The 18284-nt window shown below is 35.4% G+C and overlaps 3 protein-coding genes across 3 annotated transcripts; 2 read left to right on the top strand and 1 right to left on the bottom strand.

The window, feature by feature from the left end:
* Positions 1-890: 890 nt before the first annotated feature.
* Positions 891-4399, top strand: LOC112021020 (alkane hydroxylase MAH1). The gene is given in 3 exon segments (XM_065764883.1): positions 891-1651; positions 3629-4086; positions 4089-4399. Coding segments are annotated over 3 exon segments (1530 nt in total).
* Positions 4400-6087: 1688 nt separating this feature from the next.
* On the top strand, positions 6088-9402 carry LOC136063963 (alkane hydroxylase MAH1-like). The gene is made up of 2 exons (XM_065765031.1): positions 6088-6384; positions 8354-9402. Exons 1-2 carry the CDS (start codon positions 6234-6236, stop codon positions 9400-9402), a joined length of 1200 nt encoding a protein of 399 aa, XP_065621103.1. The 5' UTR covers positions 6088-6233.
* A 6338-nt stretch (positions 9403-15740) lies between these two features.
* LOC112021050 (alkane hydroxylase MAH1) lies at positions 15741-17514 on the bottom strand. The gene has a single exon (XM_065765026.1). It carries the CDS (start codon positions 17444-17446, stop codon positions 15929-15931), a length of 1518 nt encoding a protein of 505 aa, XP_065621098.1. The 5' UTR covers positions 17447-17514; the 3' UTR covers positions 15741-15928.
* Between the last annotated feature and the right edge of the window lie 770 nt (positions 17515-18284).

Raw genomic sequence — 18284 nt, 5'->3', positions numbered from 1 at the left:
GATATTTGAGATTTTTTTTCTTCCTTTTGGGTTTTTTTTCTTATTTTCTGGTGGTGCACTAAAAATACAAGAAGTTAGCCATCCACAGTATTCAATTCACGTTACCTTCCTGACACAAGTTCTACCAGCACCAGCTTCTCCGGAAATGCAATCCACGTTTCCAACTTCTTTCTTTCTTGTTTTGTTTTGTTTTTTTTGTTTAAAAACAAAGCTTCTTGAATAAAGTACCTGTCGTCTAATAAAAGAGTTAGAATGTTAAGAACTTTGTAACTTAATTGGTTTAATTCCCTTACTTCCAACTATCAAATTATCAAAATATACAAAGGGTTTGGATTTAAAGTCAAGTCTAAACAACAAAGAAACCTATTAGTATTTTGACTTGATGATAAAATACAATTATCATGGCGCCGATACCATAAGTTTTAAATCTTATAGAAAAAAACAATTAAAAATCCACTAACTCTATCATTCAAATTAAAAAAATTCATAAGACTAAACTGAAACTTAGGTGAAAGTGTAAAAGAAGTATCTATAAAATTCTCAAAAATTAGACCACAAGTTATAAAAACTGAGAGAGGATTTTACAAAAATGCTCCCCTTCCATTATTAAAATCCCAAATGGCTGAGGTTTTACATTTATTACAGAAGTATGGGATCCATTGTCACACCCAATTGTGTAACATGTTAATTTGTATGATTGTGAATAGTTGAGGAAAAGTAGTTGGTTCATATAATCAGTACTTGATAGAAAATACTTACCATTAATCACATTCTTACAATTCAACATATTGTGAAATTATTTGTGAGATTGGATGTAGGAACATCTATAAAACCCATCCAACTTATTCTTGGAGATACCTTGCAAAAGCAAAAGGCATCATACAACCGCAATGGTCACACTATTGTACCCTGAGATGGTTGTGGCAATATTATCATTTCTATGCTTCCTTTTTCTTTGCCATTGGAGATGGAACAAAAGCTCACTCATCACAAACTGGCCTATCTTGGGAATGCTCCCAGACCTTTTTTTCAACGTGCCCCATGTGCATGACTACGCAACGAGCCTTCTAAAACATTATGGGGGCACTTTCGAGTTTAAGGGCCCTTGGTTAGCTCGCATGGACGCTATACTCACCAGTGACCCCATGAACATTCAACACATTTTGAGCAAAAACTTTTCTAACTATGACAAAGGGCCGGCTTTCCGAGAGATTTTTGAGCCTATGGGGGATGGTATTTTTAGTACTGATTCTGAAACGTGGAGATATCAGAGGAAGTTGATTCAGTCATTGATAAAGCACAGCAAGTTTATGTTGTTCTTAGAGAAAGTTGTCAAGGGAAAGGTGGAAAAGGGCCTCATCCCTGTTCTTGATCATGTCTCAAGTCTGGGAATTGAGGTGGATTTACAAGACGTTTTTCAACGGTTCACCTTCGATAATGTTTGCTTAATGGTTTTGGGTTTCGATTCAAATTGCCTCACCATTGAATTCCCAGAAGTTGCACACGCAAAAGCGTTTGATCAAATGGAGGAAAGTCTGTTGTATCGACACATTCTGCCAACAAATTGTTGGAAGTTTCAGAGATGCGTTCAAATCGGAAGAGAGAAGAAGCTTAGTAGTGCTTGGAAGACTTTTGATCAATTTGTATACGGATGCATCTCATCCAAGCGAGAAAAACTTAGCAGGAGATGGATTTCGGAGCAAGGAGGAATAGTGCATGTACCCTCTTTCAAGTTCATAGCATTTAACGCAGGAGCAAGGACTTGTTTAGGTAAGGATATAAGTTTCACGCAAATGAAATTGATTGCAACCGCTATCATTTGGAATTACCATATTCATGTGGTTGAAGGTCATCCTATTTCACCAAGTATCTCTGTTGTACTACATATGAAACATGGTTTGAAGGTGAGGCTGAGCAAGAGAAATGTTTGATGAAGAAATTTCTGTGCTAGTAGAGTAGTTGTCTCCAAATAAATATAAATTGTGAGCTGCATAAATTCCTTGAAACATAATGAAAAAAAGATGGTTAGACCACTAGGTGATGAACACTGTTGAATTATTGGATTTACTCATCAATCATACCTATTAAAACAACCCACACATTGCTGGGGAATTTCAGGGGAAATTCAATGGAAAACAAAAACTTGAAGTAGGCTTAGAGGTACGAATAAATTCAGTTTTTAAGATGATATTGACCCCCACTCGATTGAGTTTGCTATAGGGTTCCAGGAAAAATCAACTGCAAGATATAACTAAACCCCGATCCTACAAGTAGCCATCTTGAAGGAATCTACTGAATTTCTCTTTGTGTGTGTCTCACTCACATAAACTATTTGTGCTTTAGAAAGCACCCAAAAATGTAATTATTATTCCCTTTAATGCATATGAAACAATGTCAATACACAATGAAGAGTTTTCCATTGAAAAGCACACTAGAAAGACCAATTTTGTTTATGTAAGCCCTCTAGATTGTTACCTTGGATTTTACCTGCCGTTTCCCCTTTTTTTGGGTAAAATTTTGTTGAAAACATTGTTTTTGCAGTTGTCTCATTCAAGTGGGACTTACATATCAGTGAGACACGAGTCTCATAAGACTGACACATACAAGATTTTTTTTTTCTTCAGCTTGAGAGACCACCATTTAAGTGAGCTCAAACCTTGCTGAAGAAGGTTCAGCTCTAGCGAGCTCAAACCTTCGCTCTAGCAGACTCTAGTCATGTGTCATTTTTTGCTCTCGCTTTTCCGACCAACACTTATAAAGCCAACAAAAAAAAGATCATAGTTTTTTATTCCTAAAAATTCTCTTTGCTTTTTCAACTTTTAATATTACTCACACAAATCATAACTTGCATGTATATTCACAAATATACAACATAGATACGCATAAACCAAATCAATCAAAATAGCCAATAGTCTTGTAGTTCACTGGATATGACAAGAATCATTAAATCTCCCTCCCCCACTAGTTTTAACAACATAATCAAAATACAGAGAATACAATTATGATTTTCTCCACGAACTCCACATCCAAATAAAACAGAATTTGACACAAGGGAAACCTTTCTAAAGATTTGCAACAATGAACCTCATTGGAAAGCAGCTTTACTATTTTGCTTGAGCGAGGTAAAGGCAAATTTTTGGGTTAATTAAGTGATTCTCTTGAGCTGGTTTATATTATCGGTTGAGTGAGCTTCACCTTCACTTAAGCTTTTTCATATGACACTTACTCAAGCAGTTTCAGACTTGGCTCTTTCTTTGTTTAGATAATAATGTCAATTTGAATATTTCCAATATAAATCCTAAAAATCTCCATTTAGCAATTTCATGACAAAATCCCATTACAGATTTAAAAACAAAATCCCATATTACAAACTCAAGTAATAAAGTAAGGCTTGAGAATTACTCAAGAAACTAAGATTACTATGTCTTACTGGAGACTCCATCACAACTTAGAAGTGAAAGTAATCTGTCTTTTCCTGAAACTTTAAGTGAACACATTAAATATAAGAGACATAATCAGGTATAAGCACAGCTTTTAGTCACAAGATATAAGGCATCAAGTAATGAATTTTAATTTTAAATTATACTGAATGTCAACAACTAGTGAGTTCATAGATGACGGCAAACACTTNCATCTCATCCAAGCGAGAAAAACTTAGCCGAGGGAGAGCCCTGAAGATGGAGGAAGCGGAATTTGACTTGTTGACAGCCATAGAGCAACAAGAAAGAGAAATGAATGGTATTGCATCATCCAACAAGTTTCTAAGGGACACTGCATTTAATCTCATTGCGGCAGGGAGAGACACCATCAGTGCAGGACTCACTTGGTTTTTATGGCTTGTTGCAACACACCCATCCGTGGAAGCTAAAATTCTAGAAGAGATCAAAGCCCATTTGTTGGACGAGGTGTGGAGGGTTTTAGGCATAGATGAGCTAAGTAAGCTAGTTTATCTCCACGGAGCCATATGTGAGTCCTTGCGCCTTTTTCCGCCCATACCTTTCAATCATAAATGTGCAGTTCAAGCTGACATTCTTCCCAGTGGCCACCATATCCGTTCAAATATGAGATTGATATTCTCTTTATACTCAATGGGAGGATGGAGAGCATATGGGGCGAAGATTGCCTGGAGTTCAAGCCAGAGAGATGGATTTCGGAGCAAGGAGGAATAGTGCATGTACCCTCTTTCAAGTTCATAGCATTTAACGCAGGAGCAAGGACTTGTTTAGGTAAGGATATAAGTTTCACGCAAATGAAATTGATTGCAACCGCTATCATTTGGAATTACCATATTCATGTGGTTGAAGGAAAAAAAAAAAAAAAAAAAAAAAAAAAAAAACTCCCCTTGAAGCAAAAACATACATGTAACAATAAAGTACAATATATATCCAGGGTTATCTAAATAAGAGTTCTCAAAACCTAGTCCCCCTTAACAGCTAATTCTGCTTCCCTTAAATTCACTTCCCCTTTTGGTCACAAATTGACCAAGGGAGAAATAAATTAGTTCATGAGGGAATGTGAGACACAAAATCTAAATATGAGGATGCCTAAATGCGATCCCTAAACATGAATAACTTAATGAACCTCACAATCAGTGATTTAGTGGTGGAGTCATGCAGTCATGCACATTGAAACTTGGGGGCTGGAAGAATGTGAATTAATTCCCTTCCCCCAATGGAAATTCCTAGCTCTGCCATTACTCACAATAAGTATGAAGAGAAAGCATATGAGAATGAACAATGCGTGGATGCCAACCACATTAAACAAGAAATGACTTATTTTGCGTATGGAATGAATATGGGGGACTAAGTAGAAAGACATTCTAGAAGCACACACTAAAAGAAGCACTTATGGGAAAGCAGGTGTGGGTGAACAAACCCTTGGTGGCCATGCTTCAAATTGAACATTGATGTAGGACACTATTTACTATTTAATTATTGTAATTTAATATTTTTGGTATTTTTTATGTAGAAAACGTTGTTTTAGGTTTAGGTGATTTATTTCCTTGTTTTTAGGTGCATTTAATGCTTTTTAGGTCAAATTTGATTCCTGTTATGGTTAGGTATCAATTAGGAGTTATTTTAGATTATATTTTCTTGTCTGTCAAGTTTTATGAAGCCCTTAAAAAGGCCCCTAAGTCTGTAAACGTTTTTCATAGTTTATTATCAATAAAAATTCAGACTTGTGTCTATTGTGTTCTCTGGTGGATTCCAGACCTATCACCTTGTGGATTCAAGGAACCCTCGTGGATTCGAGGTTTACTACCCAATAACTAACAGTTTAGTTTCTGTTCCATCAAAAGAGCATCGTGTGTGCTTTTCTTCAGGCTTCCGCGACATCAGTTGGTATCAGAGCCTTGACTTACCCTGGTCTGATTGCTAACTGGCGAGACGGTAACCACCACCACAACAACGACGAATAACTTAGCGAGTATTATGTGACGAACAACAAGCACTCACAAATATCTATGCTAGGATGACACCGTTGAAGAATGGAAATAGTAGGGATAACTGCAGTGGAGACATAACTCACGGGCATCCTATTGGTAAGCAAATTTCATATAGACCTTATAAGAGAATTGCAAGTTTTAATAGTTATTTTTTAAAAGAAGATTTTCTTGATTGGTTACTTGATCTAGAGGATTTATTTGACTATGAGAATATTTGTTATGAGAGAAAAGTTGGACTTGCTTTGTATAAACTTAGAAAGTATGCTTTATATTGGTGGGAACGAGTACAATCTGATAGAATCCGGCAAGGTAAAGACAAAATTCGATCATGGCCAAGGATGAAAAAGATGCTTGCTATCAAATTTATCCTTTGGATTGTGAAGAAATCTTGTCGTACACAATACAAGATTATTATTGGCCAAGAAGTTCATACTTGAATTATTTTGAAGAACCAAATATTCCACCGTTAAAGGAAGAATTACATGTTGAAGAAAATATTGTTCTTGAAGAATATGGAGAAGTCAAAGAAGAAAATTTAAAGATTTCTGAGGAAATTAATGAAGGTCTTGTTATAGAAGAAGAACTTGAAATCAAGATTGTGGAGGAGATTAATGAAGTACCCATTATAGAGAAAGATCTTGAGGTTGAGATAGTAGAGACCATTAAAGAAGAAATTATAGAGGAAGTTGTCAACGATCTTGATGAAATCAAGTTAGATGATTGCAACATTCAAACTCCTATTATTTTATTGGGAGACACCGAAACAAAGTTTATTGATTTTATTGGGATGGAAAGATTTGATTTGATCATTGACTCTTATTTGATGAATATTGTCAATTACATGAACATCAAGGGAGAAGAAGTTCAAGTTGCCCAATTAATGACTTTCAAGTTTGGCAAGAAGACAAAGAAGATGAAGTATTCAAGGTATTTGTTCTCTTGGCATGGGAGATTTCAGATTTCAAAGATGACCTCGAGGACGAGTTTGTTTCAAGTGGAGGGGTCTAATGTAGGACACAATTTACTATTTAATTATTGTAATTTAATATTTTTGGTATTTTTTATGTAGAAAACGTTGTTTTAGGTTTAGGTGATTTATTTCCTTGTTTTTAGGTGCATTTAATGTTTTTTAGGTCAAATTTGATTCCTGTTATGGTTAGGTATCAATTAGGAGTTGTTTTAGATTATATTTTCTTGTCTGTTAAGTTTTATGGAGCCCTTAAAAAGGCCCCTAAGTTTGTAAACGTTTTTCATAGTTTATTATTAATAAAAATTTAGACTTGTGTCTATTGTGTTCTCTGGTGGATTCTAGACCTATCACCTTGTGGATTCAAGGAACCCTCGTGGATTAGAGGTTTAATACCCAAGAACTAACAGTTTAGTTTCTGTTCCATCAAGAGAGCATCGTGTGTGTTTTTCTTCAGGCTTCCACGACATCAAACATGAAATCTACTCAAAATTTACACCAAAATTCAGCAAACATGTGTTCACATAGAATAGAAAAATTCTCTCTTTCATTATGTGTAATCTTGACACTATGTGACCATGTACATATGTATGCAGATACTTTCAGGCATAATCATTTATGACTATACATTATAACTCTCATGATATAAATATTCATGCATGTAAGGTTTATTTATCTGTCAAGATGTTGTGTAAACTCAAATTTGTCTCAAAGGAAGAGAGAAAATTACGAAGACAAACATGATCAAAATCAATCAAGACTTTCTAAACAAGAATCATTTTGTTTGCCACCTCTGACTTCTAAGAGTGTGGTCATGAGTGTAGGTTACTACAAGAGGTAGAAACTATAAGTAAGGGTTTATTTTAGTTGTAAAAACTTTGATTCTAATAATGAAATTTTCCTTAGGGTTGGTGGTTAAACGCCGTAGTGGTTTTTCCTATAAATTGATCATTTATAGGTTTTCCACTTTGTCCTAAGTCCAAATTTTCTATCACATAATTTTTACTCCACTTTATAGTCTAGCAATGAAATTTGTACACGTGCCCACCTCTTTAATTAAATCATCAATTTTAGCATTTCTCTTATATTAGTTTCCTTAAATAATTTTTTTTTTTTTTTTTTTTTTAGCATGAAAAATGTTGTAAATCCACCTCAATTCCCATATTCATGACATGATCAAGGACTGGAATGAGGCTCTTTTCTACCTTTTCCTGATAACTCAAAGAACAACTCTAACGCTCTGTGTTTTGTCATTGACTGAATCAGCTTCCTCTGATATCTCCATGAGTCAAAATCAGAACTGAAAATCCCATCTCCTAGAGGTTCAAAAATCTCTGGGAATTTCTGCCCTCTTGGGTCATTAGAAATTTTTTTGCTGCAAATGTGTCGGATGTTCATGTATCGCAATGAGCACAAAGTTCATGCCAGCGAACCAATTGAAAGTGCCCCCATAATGTTTAAGAAGGCAGTTTATGTACTCATGCACATCCGTTGGAAGAAGGCCAGGGAGCGTTCCAACAATAGAACAGGTTTGATATTGTTGGATTTTACTTTTAAAGTTTAATTGACTAGTTCAACAATTTCAGTGCTAATTTTAAATTTTGAGAGAGCATTGAATCTGTTGTATATTGATTCCCATTCTAATGATTTTTTTTTTTTTTTTTTTGGCATTTGATTCTCAAAAAATAAAAATTTGAGTGGGGGCAAATGAACAAATTTTTATTTAATTTGTAATTTGAAAAGGGTTGCAATGATAAAAAGCTCTGCCAACGGCTCCGCATGCCAAATAGAAGGCATGAGAAAAATGTATATGACGTTTTGGGTTATCCCAGTGGCAAATGGGTTGAAACTGAATGAGGGATGAAGTCGATAGTTTCTTTGGAGGCCCAAATCCAAAAAAAAAAAAAAAAAAAAAAAAAAAAAACACCCAAATAAANTCCCTGTTCTTGATCATGTCTCAAGTCTGGGAATTGAGGTGGATTTACAAGACGTTTTTCAACGGTTCACCTTCGATAATGTTTGCTTAATGGTTTTGGGTTTCGATTCAAATTGCCTCACCATTGAATTCCCAGAAGTTGCACACGCAAAAGCGTTTGATCAAATGGAGGAAAGTCTGTTGTATCGACACATTCTGCCAACAAATTGTTGGAAGTTTCAGAGATGCGTTCAAATCGGAAGAGAGAAGAAGCTTAGTAGTGCTTGGAAGACTTTTGATCAATTTGTATACGGATGCATCTCATCCAAGCGAGAAAAACTTAGCCGAGGGAGAGCCCTGAAGATGGAGGAAGCGGAATTTGACTTGTTGACAGCCATAGAGCAACAAGAAAGAGAAATGAATGGTATTGCATCATCCAACAAGTTTCTAAGGGACACTGCATTTAATCTCATTGCGGCAGGGAGAGACACCATCAGTGCAGGACTCACTTGGTTTTTATGGCTTGTTGCAACACACCCATCCGTGGAAGCTAAAATTCTAGAAGAGATCAAAGCCCATTTGTTGGACGAGGTGTGGAGGGTTTTAGGCATAGATGAGCTAAGTAAGCTAGTTTATCTCCACGGAGCCATATGTGAGTCCTTGCGCCTTTTTCCGCCCATACCTTTCAATCATAAATGTGCAGTTCAAGCTGACATTCTTCCCAGTGGCCACCATATCCGTTCAAATATGAGATTGATATTCTCTTTATACTCAATGGGGAGGATGGAGAGCATATGGGGCGAAGATTGCCTGGAGTTCAAGCCAGAGAGATGGATTTCGGAGCAAGGAGGAATAGTGCATGTACCCTCTTTCAAGTTCATAGCATTTAACGCAGGAGCAAGGACTTGTTTAGGTAAGGATATAAGTTTCACGCAAATGAAATTGATTGCAACCGCTATCATTTGGAATTACCATATTCATGTGGTTGAAGGTCATCCTATTTCACCAAGTATCTCTGTTGTACTACATATGAAACATGGTTTGAAGGTGAGGCTGAGCAAGAGAAATGTTTGATGAAGAAATTTCTGTGCTAGTAGAGTAGTTGTCTCCAAATAAATATAAATTGTGAGCTGCATAAATTCCTTGAAACATAATGAAAAAAAGATGGTTAGACCACTAGGTGATGAACACTGTTGAATTATTGGATTTACTCATCAATCATACCTATTAAAACAACCCACACATTGCTGGGGAATTTCAGGGGAAATTCAATGGAAAACAAAAACTTGAAGTAGGCTTAGAGGTACGAATAAATTCAGTTTTTAAGATGATATTGACCCCCACTCGATTGAGTTTGCTATAGGGTTCCAGGAAAAATCAACTGCAAGATATAACTAAACCCCGATCCTACAAGTAGCCATCTTGAAGGAATCTACTGAATTTCTCTTTGTGTGTGTCTCACTCACATAAACTATTTGTGCTTTAGAAAGCACCCAAAAATGTAATTATTATTCCCTTTAATGCATATGAAACAATGTCAATACACAATGAAGAGTTTTCCATTGAAAAGCACACTAGAAAGACCAATTTTGTTTATGTAAGCCCTCTAGATTGTTACCTTGGATTTTACCTGCCGTTTCCCCTTTTTTTGGGTAAAATTTTGTTGAAAACATTGTTTTTGCAGTTGTCTCATTCAAGTGGGACTTACATATCAGTGAGACACGAGTCTCATAAGACTGACACATACAAGATTTTTTTTTTCTTCAGCTTGAGAGACCACCATTTAAGTGAGCTCAAACCTTGCTGAAGAAGGTTCAGCTCTAGCGAGCTCAAACCTTCGCTCTAGCAGACTCTAGTCATGTGTCATTTTTTGCTCTCGCTTTTCCGACCAACACTTATAAAGCCAACAAAAAAAAGATCATAGTTTTTTATTCCTAAAAATTCTCTTTGCTTTTTCAACTTTTAATATTACTCACACAAATCATAACTTGCATGTATATTCACAAATATACAACATAGATACGCATAAACCAAATCAATCAAAATAGCCAATAGTCTTGTAGTTCACTGGATATGACAAGAATCATTAAATCTCCCTCCCCCACTAGTTTTAACAACATAATCAAAATACAGAGAATACAATTATGATTTTCTCCACGAACTCCACATCCAAATAAAACAGAATTTGACACAAGGGAAACCTTTCTAAAGATTTGCAACAATGAACCTCATTGGAAAGCAGCTTTACTATTTTGCTTGAGCGAGGTAAAGGCAAATTTTTGGGTTAATTAAGTGATTCTCTTGAGCTGGTTTATATTATCGGTTGAGTGAGCTTCACCTTCACTTAAGCTTTTTCATATGACACTTACTCAAGCAGTTTCAGACTTGGCTCTTTCTTTGTTTAGATAATAATGTCAATTTGAATATTTCCAATATAAATCCTAAAAATCTCCATTTAGCAATTTCATGACAAAATCCCATTACAGATTTAAAAACAAAATCCCATATTACAAACTCAAGTAATAAAGTAAGGCTTGAGAATTACTCAAGAAACTAAGATTACTATGTCTTACTGGAGACTCCATCACAACTTAGAAGTGAAAGTAATCTGTCTTTTCCTGAAACTTTAAGTGAACACATTAAATATAAGAGACATAATCAGGTATAAGCACAGCTTTTAGTCACAAGATATAAGGCATCAAGTAATGAATTTTAATTTTAAATTATACTGAATGTCAACAACTAGTGAGTTCATAGATGACGGCAAACACTTAAAAAAAAAAAAAAAAAAAAAAAAAAAAAAACTCCCCTTGAAGCAAAAACATACATGTAACAATAAAGTACAATATATATCCAGGGTTATCTAAATAAGAGTTCTCAAAACCTAGTCCCCCTTAACAGCTAATTCTGCTTCCCTTAAATTCACTTCCCCTTTTGGTCACAAATTGACCAAGGGAGAAATAAATTAGTTCATGAGGGAATGTGAGACACAAAATCTAAATATGAGGATGCCTAAATGCGATCCCTAAACATGAATAACTTAATGAACCTCACAATCAGTGATTTAGTGGTGGAGTCATGCAGTCATGCACATTGAAACTTGGGGGCTGGAAGAATGTGAATTAATTCCCTTCCCCCAATGGAAATTCCTAGCTCTGCCATTACTCACAATAAGTATGAAGAGAAAGCATATGAGAATGAACAATGCGTGGATGCCAACCACATTAAACAAGAAATGACTTATTTTGCGTATGGAATGAATATGGGGGACTAAGTAGAAAGACATTCTAGAAGCACACACTAAAAGAAGCACTTATGGGAAAGCAGGTGTGGGTGAACAAACCCTTGGTGGCCATGCTTCAAATTGAACATTGATGTAGGACACTATTTACTATTTAATTATTGTAATTTAATATTTTTGGTATTTTTTATGTAGAAAACGTTGTTTTAGGTTTAGGTGATTTATTTCCTTGTTTTTAGGTGCATTTAATGCTTTTTAGGTCAAATTTGATTCCTGTTATGGTTAGGTATCAATTAGGAGTTATTTTAGATTATATTTTCTTGTCTGTCAAGTTTTATGAAGCCCTTAAAAAGGCCCCTAAGTCTGTAAACGTTTTTCATAGTTTATTATCAATAAAAATTCAGACTTGTGTCTATTGTGTTCTCTGGTGGATTCCAGACCTATCACCTTGTGGATTCAAGGAACCCTCGTGGATTCGAGGTTTACTACCCAATAACTAACAGTTTAGTTTCTGTTCCATCAAAAGAGCATCGTGTGTGCTTTTCTTCAGGCTTCCGCGACATCAGTTGGTATCAGAGCCTTGACTTACCCTGGTCTGATTGCTAACTGGCGAGACGGTAACCACCACCACAACAACGACGAATAACTTAGCGAGTATTATGTGACGAACAACAAGCACTCACAAATATCTATGCTAGGATGACACCGTTGAAGAATGGAAATAGTAGGGATAACTGCAGTGGAGACATAACTCACGGGCATCCTATTGGTAAGCAAATTTCATATAGACCTTATAAGAGAATTGCAAGTTTTAATAGTTATTTTTTAAAAGAAGATTTTCTTGATTGGTTACTTGATCTAGAGGATTTATTTGACTATGAGAATATTTGTTATGAGAGAAAAGTTGGACTTGCTTTGTATAAACTTAGAAAGTATGCTTTATATTGGTGGGAACGAGTACAATCTGATAGAATCTGGCAAGGTAAAGACAAAATTCGATCATGGCCAAGGATGAAAAAGATGCTTGCTATCAAATTTATCCTTTGGATTGTGAAGAAATCTTGTCGTACACAATACAAGATTATTATTGGCCAAGAAGTTCATACTTGAATTATTTTGAAGAACCAAATATTCCACCGTTAAAGGAAGAATTACATGTTGAAGAAAATATTGTTCTTGAAGAATATGGAGAAGTCAAAGAAGAAAATTTAAAGATTTCTGAGGAAATTAATGAAGGTCTTGTTATAGAAGAAGAACTTGAAATCAAGATTGTGGAGGAGATTAATGAAGTACCCATTATAGAGAAAGATCTTGAGGTTGAGATAGTAGAGACCATTAAAGAAGAAATTATAGAGGAAGTTGTCAACGATCTTGATGAAATCAAGTTAGATGATTGCAACATTCAAACTCCTATTATTTTATTGGGAGACACCGAAACAAAGTTTATTGATTTTATTGGGATGGAAAGATTTGATTTGATCATTGACTCTTATTTGATGAATATTGTCAATTACATGAACATCAAGGGAGAAGAAGTTCAAGTTGCCCAATTAATGACTTTCAAGTTTGGCAAGAAGACAAAGAAGATGAAGTATTCAAGGTATTTGTTCTCTTGGCATGGGAGATTTCAGATTTCAAAGATGACCTCGAGGACGAGTTTGTTTCAAGTGGAGGGGTCTAATGTAGGACACAATTTACTATTTAATTATTGTAATTTAATATTTTTGGTATTTTTTATGTAGAAAACGTTGTTTTAGGTTTAGGTGATTTATTTCCTTGTTTTTAGGTGCATTTAATGTTTTTTAGGTCAAATTTGATTCCTGTTATGGTTAGGTATCAATTAGGAGTTGTTTTAGATTATATTTTCTTGTCTGTTAAGTTTTATGGAGCCCTTAAAAAGGCCCCTAAGTTTGTAAACGTTTTTCATAGTTTATTATTAATAAAAATTTAGACTTGTGTCTATTGTGTTCTCTGGTGGATTCTAGACCTATCACCTTGTGGATTCAAGGAACCCTCGTGGATTAGAGGTTTAATACCCAAGAACTAACAGTTTAGTTTCTGTTCCATCAAGAGAGCATCGTGTGTGTTTTTCTTCAGGCTTCCACGACATCAAACATGAAATCTACTCAAAATTTACACCAAAATTCAGCAAACATGTGTTCACATAGAATAGAAAAATTCTCTCTTTCATTATGTGTAATCTTGACACTATGTGACCATGTACATATGTATGCAGATACTTTCAGGCATAATCATTTATGACTATACATTATAACTCTCATGATATAAATATTCATGCATGTAGGGTTTATTTATCTGTCAAGATGTTGTGTAAACTCAAATTTGTCTCAAAGGAAGAGAGAAAATTACGAAGACAAACATGATCAAAATCAATCAAGACTTTCTAAACAAGAATCATTTTGTTTGCCACCTCTGACTTCTAAGAGTGTGGTCATGAGTGTAGGTTACTACAAGAGGTAGAAACTATAAGTAAGGGTTTATTTTAGTTGTAAAAACTTTGATTCTAATAATGAAATTTTCCTTAGGGTTGGTGGTTAAACGCCGTAGTGGTTTTTCCTATAAATTGATCATTTATAGGTTTTCCACTTTGTCCTAAGTCCAAATTTTCTATCACATAATTTTTACTCCACTTTATAGTCTAGCAATGAAATTTGTACACGTGCCCACCTCTTTAATTAAATCATCAATTTTAGCATTTCTCTTATATTAGTTTCCTTAAATAATTTTTTTTTTTTTTTTTTTTAAATTCAAGCCATCCCAACTAGCCACCACCACCGGCCACCACTAATGACCTTCGCTGGTGCCATTAGAATGATCTTGTTGATGTCATCAGTGGTCATACACCACCGCCGTTAGTAACCAAAATATATAACAATAAAAAACCCTGACAAACCCGCACTAGCCACCACTTCGTGGGTAGCGATGGTTGATTCATCTTCTTCAAAATCAATGGCAGTGGTGCGGGCTGTGCGGCATTGATGGCTTCTTAGTGGCATCAAAAACAGTTGGTGGTGGTGGTGGTGGTGTGGTGGACCGATAGTGGTGATTGGTGGGGATGAGTTGGGTTTGTTTTTGCTTTTAGTCACCACTGGTAGTGGTGGATGGCTGTTGATAACATGGGAGCCGCCGGTGAAGATTGATGGTGGTGGACCGGTGGTAGTGTTGGTGGTGGTTGGTTGGTTTGGGTTATTTATTTATTTTAGGAAGCTAAAATATGAAAAGGCTAATAATTAGAATTTAACTAAAAGAGGTGGATATTTGTCAAAATTTTATTGGTGAAGTATAGAGTGGAGGAGGGAGTGTGTGATAGAAGATTTAGACTCCTTTGTCACTAGAATGTTGTGTTCTTTACTTTAATGTTTATATTGCTTTATTAATTTGGTGATTGTTAAATCTACTGTAATTAGGGGAAAAATCAATTATATTCGTAATTGATTAATTGAACTAAGTTAATTTAATTCCAATGAATATTCAACCAAGAGGTCTAAATTGTCCTTTCAATACTTATTGAAGTGTTTTTTTTTTTTTTTAATTACATTATGCTCATTCGAAATATGCTTTATTGGAACAACATTTACTATGCCTAACTTTAGCTAGTACTGAAATTCTCTCTCAAACATTTCTCTTGGTGATCTCACCTTCAACCTGTTTCATGAAGAAAGGAAACTCTGGTGAAAAGGATGACCTTCAATCACATGAACATTAATTCAAAGATGGCGTTGCAATATTTTCATTTGAATGAAAGGTCTATCCTTACCTAAACAAGTCCTTGGTCCTATTAAAGCTATAACTTGAAAGTGGTATTGCATATTCCTCCAGCTTTGAAATCCATCTCTCTGGGTTGAAGTCCATGAATCTTGACCCCATATGCTTTCCATCCTCCCCATTGAATATAAGAGATAACATTGTTGTATTTGGCCGATAGAGTGACCACTAGGAAAAATATCAATTGAACTGAACATTTGTGTTGAAGGTAAGGTGGAAAAGGCGCAAGGATTCGCATATCGCTCCGTGAAAATAAAAAAAAAAAAAAAAAAAAAAAAAAAAAATCCTCCATGTGAAGCCAGACACCAAGGCATTAGTCAAAACTCAAAGTCCTAAACTTTAAACCTGAGTTCAAAACATCAAACAAACAAACTGTAATGCCAAAAATATACTGATTAAGTGACGATTTGGATGGCGTAAATATTGAGTTTAATACAAACACAACTTCTAATAAGGACTATATACAGTGGAAGATGATTTGAAGGGTACGAGTGATGATTTACCCACATAAAGATTTTTATTGAAAAACAACTTGTCAACACTACAACTTTAGCCCGTACTGAAATTTCTCCGTCAAACATTTCTCTTGCTGATCCTCACCTTCAAACCATGTTTCATATGAAGAAGAATGGAAATACTCGGTGAAACAGGATGACCTTCAATCACATGAACATGGTAATTCCAAATGATGGCGCTTGCAATTATTTTCATTTGAATGAAAGCTATATCCTTACCTATACAAGTCCTTGGTCCTGCATTAAATGCTATGAACTTGAAAGATGGTGTATGCAATATTCTTCCACGCTTTGAAATCCATCTCTCTGGCTTGAAGTCCATATGATCTTGACCCCATATGCTTTCCATCCTCCCCATTGAGTATAAAGAGCATAGCATTGTTGTATTTGGCCTGATAGAGTGACCACTAGGAAGAATATCAAATTGAACTGAACATTTATGCTCGAAAGGTACAGGTGGATAAAGGCGCAAGGATTCGCATATCACTCCATGGAGATAAACTAGATTACTTATTTCATCTATGTTCAAATCCTTCGACTTTCCGTTGCCCAACAAATGCTCCTTGATCTCTTCTAGAATTTTTGCTTCCACATGTGGGTGTGTTGCAACAATCCAGAAAAGCCAAGTGAGGCCTGCACTTATGGTATCTCTCCCGGCTACCATGAGATTAAGTGCTGTGTCCCTTAGAAACTTGTCGGATTTTATAATACCACCAATTTCTTCTACTTGTTCCTCCAAAGCTGTCAACAAGTCAAATTTCTCTTCCTCGGTCTTTGGGGCTTTACTTTGGCTTAGTTCTTCTTTCCTGGATGAGATACATTTGTATATAAATTGATCAAAAATTTTCCAAGCACTGCTTAACTTCTTCTCAATTCCGATTTGAAGCCATCTTTGTAGCTTCCAACAGCTTTCTGGCACAATGTGTCGGTATAACAAACATTCCTCTAATTGATCAAACGCTTTTGCATGGGAAACATCTGGGAATTCAGTGGAGAGACAGCTTGGATCAAAACCCAAAACCACTAAGCAAGCACTATCGAATGTGAACCGTTGAAAAATGTCTTGTAAATCCACCTCAATTCCAAAACTTGAGACATGATCAAGAAAAGGAATGAGGCTCTTTTCCACTTTTCCCCTGACAAATTGCTCAAAGAACAACTTAAACTTGTTGTCTTTTAACACTGTGTGAAGTAGCTTCCTCTGATATGTCCACGAGTCAGAATCAGAATTGAAAATCCCATCTCCCAGAACATCAAAAATTTCCTGGAACTTCTGCCCTTTTGTGTAGTTAGAAAAGTTTTTGCTGAACATGTGGTGGATGTTCATGGGATCACTCGTGACCATGAAGGTCATGTTAGTAAACCAAGGACCCTTAAACTTGAAAGTGCCCCCATTTTGTTTTAGGATCCAGGTAACATAGTCGTGCACATTGGATGCATTTTGAAGAAGGCCTGGGAGCATTCCGACAACAGGCCAATTTATAATGGTTCGGCTTTTGTTCCATCTCAAATGACAAAGAAAAAGGAAGCATAGAAATATTGCTACAAGTATCTCTGGGTACAAAAGTATGGCCATCGGAGTTGTATGAAGTTTTCTTTAGGCCCCAAAGTTGTATGAAGTTTTGTAGGCTTGCATAGAAGAGTCTTTGCCTACCCTTCTATTGAATTAAAATATCAGTTAGGATATAAAGAAATAAGTCCACTTGTTTGTTATCTAGTTTAGATAAGGTTGCAGATGGGTGATTTGCCGAAGAGATTACGTTCTTTTGTCTTTTATGATTAGTTGTCGGTGACAAAGCTTCTGTTTGGAGAATGGAATAATGAAAACTTCATCCCGACATTTATCTGTAGATCCTTAATTGGTTCACGTTTATTTGTAAATTACCTTTTGAAATTATATCTACAAGAAGTTTGTTTCAACTTTGAAGGGATGGTTATTATTTTAAACGTGAAAATTAATTGAAAGTGAACCAAGGACCCTAGCTTTCAAGGGATAATTATTCTCAACTATTGATCTTGTCTTAGTAAGTCCTTATGCTTGAGGAGATACCCCATAAGCCTTGTGAAAACTTACTAAAAACCTAGGTATGGGTTTAGACCCAAAATTTCAATTTTACAACTTAACCACTTTTAAGTGAAGCTAGCAATTAATTTCAAAAATAAGTTATTAACCAATTGAATATTGCATGGACCTAAATAGAAACATCTAAAGCATATAAAGCAGTAAAATAGAGCAGCAAAAGGATGCAAATCACAAGATAACATTGGATGTATTATCAAAGAAGAAAATCTAAGAACCAGACTATTAGGGTCATATTTTCTATGTATTGGCATATTCTTTAACAAAATACACTTTACTTGTAATTGGGTAGATTTAAGTTGTGTTTAATGCATCAAGAAGTATGTAAAGTTTA

The sequence above is a fragment of the Quercus suber genome, unplaced genomic scaffold (genome assembly GCF_002906115.3).
Source record: "Quercus suber isolate HL8 unplaced genomic scaffold, Cork oak 2.0 scaffold_22, whole genome shotgun sequence".
Classification (NCBI taxonomy): Eukaryota; Viridiplantae; Streptophyta; class Magnoliopsida; order Fagales; family Fagaceae; genus Quercus; species Quercus suber.
This window is presented reverse-complemented; position numbering and strand designations above follow the sequence as displayed.